The sequence below is a fragment of the Myodes glareolus genome, chromosome 2, assembly GCF_982192425.1.
Source record: "Myodes glareolus chromosome 2, mMyoGla1.1, whole genome shotgun sequence".
In the NCBI taxonomy this organism is placed as follows: Eukaryota; Metazoa; Chordata; class Mammalia; order Rodentia; family Cricetidae; genus Myodes; species Myodes glareolus.
The window spans coordinates 104,513,130-104,519,812 of NC_142027.1; the positions used below are offsets into that span (position 1 = coordinate 104,513,130).

Sequence of the window (6,683 nt, forward strand, 5' to 3'; positions counted from 1 at the left end):
AGATGGACAGGGCAGGCCCTGCAGGCTCACCCTGTGGAGGCTCTGCTGCCCTTGGCTGCCCCCTGCAGGCACAGCCAGTCCTGCCCCCTTCCCTGCAGCTGCGAAATACTAGGTCGCTGCACTGCCCAGCTGGTGAGGCATCTCAGTGTCTGGCCTTGATACCCATCACTCCTTGCCGGACAGTGTCCATGCAGCGGCGCCTCAGAAATGGCAAAGCAAGCCAGAGGTTCAGCCCTGCCAGGGACTGGAGAGGAGAATAGTGGTAGAAAGGACCCATGGGAACAGGAGGGAAGGGACGCAAGGTCATCACACATTCATCTGCAGGCAGCGGTCCCGAGTCTAGCTACACTCTGGCACGGCTTCCGTCCTTGGAGAGTCCCACAGGCCCCCACAGCCGCCCCCACAGACTTGGGCTTCTCTCCTCTGTCCTTGAAGTGGCCTCGAGGGCCCCAGTGGACCCCACTTATTGGCTTAGCCTAAGAGGCAGCCGGCCAGGAGGGGCGTGGGGGTGTGGGAAAGGACCTCCCCATCTGTAGACCGGGGACTGGAATGTGCTGAGCAGAGCCCAGTCTAATCCCCCATTCATCCTCTTGAGGCCACTGAGCCACAGCACAGGGCAGCCCCAAGGGGGGGATTGGGAGGGGAAACACAGTCCCAGCATGGTGGACAATGGATGGATGGTCAGACAGAGCCCCTAAGGCCAGCCAGGGTTCCGTAGAACGGCATGCCTCCCTCACCCTTTGAGACAGATGAGCCAGTTTGGGGCTCTGGTGTACCGCAGGGGTCATATCCTTCCTACAAAGATGGGAGCTATGTCCCCGGACATGTGTAAGGCCCTGAAAAGTCACAGTGGCAGAGCCAGGCAGACCTGAGGAAGTGTGTGAGAGGACCAGCGACCCCGCTGAGGACAAGCCCAGGGCAAGAGCTCTGCTACTAAGTCGTTCCCAGCTCCCTCTCCAGCAGGGGTAGCCAGACCAGGGAGGGAAAATAGGGCACAAAGGTTCATGTGACCCAGACAAGGCCCCCCGGAGGTGGGGCTCCTGTGCCCCGCCCCAGCGGGCTCTGCTATATCCCTAGCGGCCTGGTCCTCCCCAGCGACTGAGGGCAATGGCATTGCAGGTAGGTAAGATCCGCTACCGTATGTGCACTGTTCCATGTACTGGAGAAGAAAGGGTGGGGGCATCCAGCAGGTCACCTGGGGAACCTAGGGAACATCTACGTCTTCTCTTCAGACCCCAAGTAGAGGAACTATGGGGGTAAGGTTTCTGGACCACCCCACCCAGAAAAACATCGAGGTGAAGGCCTTGGGCTGGGTGGGAATGAGTAGCCCTGAATAAACAGTAGTACCCTTGGAATGGGGTGGAGGCTGCAGCCCATGGGGCTCTGTTCCCTGTGCTTTGCCTGCAGTTTGAAGCCTTCTGTGCAGGAGGCCTGGCCCCAGGCTGGAGCCTGACAGTACAGGGACATACAGATGCTGGAGAGGACAAGTAAGCACCTTCCTCCATTCCTGGGGCCGTGGTAGGGACCCTCCAGCCACACTGCTGACCCTGAGCGTGCTCCTCGCCCACAGGTTTGAGATCAACTTCTTAACTGATGCGGGAGACATCGCCTTCCATGTCAAACCCCGATTTTCCAGCGCCACGGTGGTGGGCAACGCCTTCCAGGGAGGATGCTGGGGACAGGAGGAGGTGTCCAGCGTTTTCCCACTGACCCTGGGAGATCCCTTTGAGGTGATGGGGCCTGTGGGAGGAAGGAGAGGTGGGGATGGGGTACCCACGGCCAATGGAGAAGGGGACTGTGGTGAATATTTATATGGGTTGGCGCAATGGCCTCCCTGCTGGGCCTGGGTGACCTTCCTTTCCTCAGTTTCCCTATTTGTTCACTGGGAGGCTTCTCTCTGGCTGCCAATCTTCCTGTCTTGGAGAAAAGAGGGGTCCCCACCTGGGAACTCAGGGTTAGGTAGACCATACTGTGCTTTGCCAAGTAGTCGGACCTCTGGGGCTGGGGCCCGGGGTCACCCCTGCTCTCCCTCCCCCGCAGATGGAGGTGAGCGCAGACGCAGAACACTTCCACATCTATGCCCAGGAACACAAGGTCCTCCAGTTCCCACATCGACACCGACCACTGGCCACCATCACCAGAGTGCGGGTACTCAGCGACCATCCACTGGCCCAGGTGGAGCTGGCCAAACGGAGCCTGAGCTGGGGGTAATGTGCCCACCCCGCCCTCTCATACACCTCATCAGGGGGACTCCTATTCATCCACACCCTGGGTGGTCACAGTGTGCCACCCTCTCTTGGCCTTCCACATCTGTCTGCCACCCTCACGCCCGGTCACCTACATCTGGTCAGAGTGAGCGGAGGGAGTTAAAATCAGAACCTTGGACTCTTGCAGGGATGGGGGCTACTGAGCGGACCACAGCCTCCAAGAGCCAGCATTGGCCACCCTGTGTCCTCTGCCACCTGAGGCCATGCCCTCTGGCTGCAGGGGAGCTCAGGTTTGGTGTGAACGTCCCAGCTTTACCTTCAATAAAATGTAAGCAGGTTACAGAGCTGGCTGCCGTGACGATGGGGACACGGGGCGGGGCTTGCCAGGGCAGTGAGCTTCCTGAGACTAACACCCTTTCAGGCACTGCCCAGGCCCTCCGCATGTCCCTAAGACCCTGGAATCTGGGGTTGGACTTCAGAGGAAAACCTCTGACACTCAGGGCAGAAAAGAGACTCCGGGTGGGGTCTTGAACACAAGTTGGGAGAATTGGCACGGGGCTCTGTCTGGCCCAGTCTAAGACATCACTTCAGGGCCCCCCGGGCTTCCTGGAAGCTTCCTCCTCCCCCTGCTTCCCTTTGGAGTCCGTCCTGTTTCCGCACGTCCCACCTGGAAGGGAGACGTGCTCCGGTCCCTGTCGCCTTCTGTGTGTGTGTGTGTGTGTGTGTGTGTGTGTGTGTGTGTGTGTGACAGCCAGGCATAGGGTAGTGGGAGGAAGGGAGGACCCTGAGGGCCACAGACAGAAATCAGCCTCCAGCCTCCCTGCTCTGCACCTTCCATGTATCTGCTTTCTAGGCTGCCCTGGAAAGCCCACGCCTGTCTGAGAAGGGCCAAGCCTTCCAATCATAGCCCAAGAGCTCCCAGGGGCTGGCAAAGGGGTTTCTGAGGCTCACTATGACAGCAGTCCTGGTGTCTTCCACAATGTGTATTAATTTTAAGATGCTAGAATGATATTGTCCTCCACTCATCTCTTACCTGCCCAATTACCCATCTATATACCCAATTATCTATTATACATATAGTTACATATATGTATATATGTACATGTACACACGTGTGTATGGCACATGTGTAGGTGCACACACCTGAGTGTGTGCATGAGGAGGCCAGAGCAGGACCCATGTCTATCTGCCATCTCTGCCTTATTGCTCTGAGCAAAGGTCTCTCCCTGGACTGGAAGCTCGCTATTCGGCTACACTGCCTGGCCCGAAAGCGCTAGAGATTCATCTGTCTCTGTCCTGCAGTTCTGGGGTTACAGGCATGAACAGCCATGGCCAACGTTTTACAAGCATGCTTAACCACTGAGTCACCCCACAACTTATTATTGTTCTTCGGTTTTTAAATATCTATCTGTCTGTCATCTATCCATCTGCTATTTCTCTCTATATATGTATCATTGATCATTTGTAACTCTTATTAGCTAGCTATAACTTACCATATATCTTTCTATTATGCATTTATCATCTATTGTTTACCATCTATACTTTTTGTCTGTATCAGTCATCTTCCTATTTACAGTCTCTGTTTTGGGGGATGGGCAGAGGAGGTGTTTCGAGCCAGGGTTTCCCTGTGTAGCCCTGACTGTCCTGGAACTTGCTCTGTAGACTAGGCTGGCCTTGAACTCATAGATCTCTCTGCCTGTGCCTCCCTGAGTGCTAGGATTAAAGGCATGCGCCACCACTGTCCGGCAATCTGTAGTCTATTTTATGTTTGTCTATTGGCCTGTTTGTCTGTCTGTCTGGCCTGCTATCTACCTACCCATCTGTCCACACTTCCTCTCCACCTGGGAACACACTGAGACCAGCTCTGCCTCAGGGTCTAATCCCAGTACCAGAAGACACTGAGTGGGAATGGGACCTTCTCAGGTGAGTTCGTATGAAGAAAGTAGTTGGTCAGTGCTGACCCAGGCAGGGAGCAGGGAGAGAAGCCCTGGATCTCTGTCACAGTAAGGTGGTAGAGCCCCTGACCCACAGGGTGCCGTGAAGCTTAACCGTGTCATTTCAGAAGATGTGCTGAGTGGGACAGCTGCACTCAAGTGCTGTCTGGGGCTTATAGTGGGGAAACTGAGGCTAGGAGCAGGAAGCCAGTAGGAGCCAGGGAGGCACCTGGGTCCACAGCTGGGCAGGGCTGACAGAGCTGCTGGCGCCGACCCCCAGGTGGAACAATGGCGGCCCAGACTCCAGCTGTGTGGTTTCCTGTCTCTGATCATTTCCCTAGCCTGTGTCCTGGCCCAGCTGGCCTGGGCCCCCTTCCTGCCTCCCCTTAGGAGCTCTGGCCTTTGTGTCAGCCCCAAGGGGCTGGGGGCTGTCCACAATGTGTCTTTCTTGGGCAGGCTTTGGCTTTGGTAGAGTGTGGAGAGGGTGGAAGGAGGGGCCACATATGTGACCCCCTCAGGCTGCCTGGATCCTGGGACTCTGAGTGCCCCGCAAGGCAGATGCCTGCTTGCAGTCCCAGGCTCTCACCTCATAGCCTGAGCAGGCTTCTTACTCAATGTCTCTGAGTCTCAGTTTCCCCACAGTGCAAAGCACCGCCTCTTCATCAGCATTACATAGTGCAAGCGTGGAAAAGTAGCAGAAGATACCAGACTTGAATCTGATAGGGTGGAGAAACTCGGGGACAGGTTCACAGCAGGACAGCCTGATGCAGGTCCACCGGGTCCCCAAAGACTTAGCAAGAGAAGTTAGGTGACCTGTGCTCAAGGTTGCTCAGAAGTGAGAGAGTGGGTAGTGGAGCAATTAAGAGGGGCGCACATACCTGTGTGCAGACTCGCACACGTCTTTGCTCAGTGAACCTTTGCTCATCTGTGTAAGAACACCCACATGCATGCACATCCCCCTGTGCACATGCACAAACACATCTGTGCACACATGCCTACGTGCATGCACAGACACATCCATGCACACATGTGCATGTATACTCCTCTCTGTGCCTCCACCTTGGTCTTCAGTTAAAGGCAACTGTGTGTAGACCATTATGGGAGGGTAAATATTGCTACAAGGGAAGGAGGCCCCTAGTCTCTCCAACTTTAGAATGGGGTACAAGGAGCTGGGGTCCCAGAGCACCCTGCTGCGAGCCTTGCTAACACATCTGCTATGGTTCTCACTGTCCTCGGTGCACAGTACGGGCTCAGCATTGCAGCTAGGTCAGCTGAGCACCCTGTTTCCTTGACTGGATGACACCTCACCCAGGAAGCCTTCCCTGGTCTCCATCCAGCTCCTGCAGTCTAGGTTTTCTCCAAGTGCCACCCTTGTCCAGAGGTCAGAGGCCAGGTCTAAGTGCGGCTGCAACCCAGCTCCACTGAACTCTGGGAATATGTGTTGAATGAAAGAGCGAATAAAGACTTCCCTGGAGGAAAGCCTCAAGCCTTGAACAAGCTAAAGTCCTCTCCTATCCAGGGCCACGGGACTCTAGGACCATCTATTGTGAGCATGCATACATATACACACACGTGCAAGCAATGGGAAGGTACTCAGTGCCTTTCCCCTGTGGCTTTGTGTGGCTTTGTGGCTCAGGATGGCACCTTTCCACCCCAGACACTGACCCCAGCTGTGCCCCAGGACCTTTGCATAGCTTTTTCTGCACTTCCCTTTGTATCTTTTAGTCTGGCTGGCTTTTCCACATCATCTTGTCCTTTCGGGGATACAGGATAGGAAATACCCTCCTGTCCCTTCTCCCCATATTCCAGCCCCTTCCTCAAACCCTTAACTCTGTGAGTAACACTGACCAGCAGAGGGTGGGATGGCAAAGGCCTGTCTCACTTTCTACCTCCAGTTTCAAAGATGCTCTTCCAGCCAGTGGTGGTGGCACACGCCTTTAATCCCAGCACTCAGGAGGCAGAAGCAGGTAGATCTCGGTGAGTTCAAAGGCAGCCTGGTCTACAGAGTGAGTTCCAGGACAGCCAAGGCTACCCAGAGAAACCTTGTCTTGAAAGACTCCAAACAAACAAGCAAAAAATGCTCCTCCACTCTCAGGATAGTCTAGCTGCATTTCTGAGCCTGTAGCCCCTGCAGGACCCAGGACAGACCTGGTGGGAGCCCCAGTTTTCTCATTTATTTGGAGACAGAGTCTCATTCCAAAGCCCAAGCTGGCCTCGAGCTCACCGCAGTCCTCCTGCTTCTGCTTCTTGAGTTGTGGGAGGATGGGATGCTTGGCTCAGCTTCATCTTTAAAACATGATGCTAAACCGGGTGGTGGTGATGCACACCTTTAATCCCAGCACTCCGGATGCAGAGGAGGCCAGCCTGGACTCTGTAGAGAGAGAGGACAGTCAGGGCTACACAGAGAAACCCTATCCTGAAAAACCAAAGCGAAAACAGCAAACACCAATTCTGCCAGGAAGAGCACGGACAGTGGCCAGCAAGTGACGTGGACACAGACCACCATGCAGTGCCTGATTTCATCCCACTGGACAGCCAGAGG

At 55.3% G+C, this 6,683-nt stretch overlaps 1 protein-coding gene across 1 annotated transcript; it reads left to right on the forward strand.

Moving 5' to 3' along the window:
- Positions 1-654: 654 nt before the first annotated feature.
- On the forward strand, positions 655-2,547 carry Grifin (galectin-related inter-fiber protein). Its single transcript, XM_085677282.2, has 5 exons — positions 655-1,119; positions 1,408-1,487; positions 1,571-1,730; positions 2,041-2,207; positions 2,395-2,547. The coding sequence occupies exons 1-5, from the start codon at positions 1,108-1,110 to the stop codon at positions 2,408-2,410; spliced, it is 435 nt and encodes a 144-aa protein (XP_085533408.1). The 5' UTR covers positions 655-1,107; the 3' UTR covers positions 2,411-2,547.
- The last annotated feature ends 4,136 nt before the right edge of the window (positions 2,548-6,683 follow it).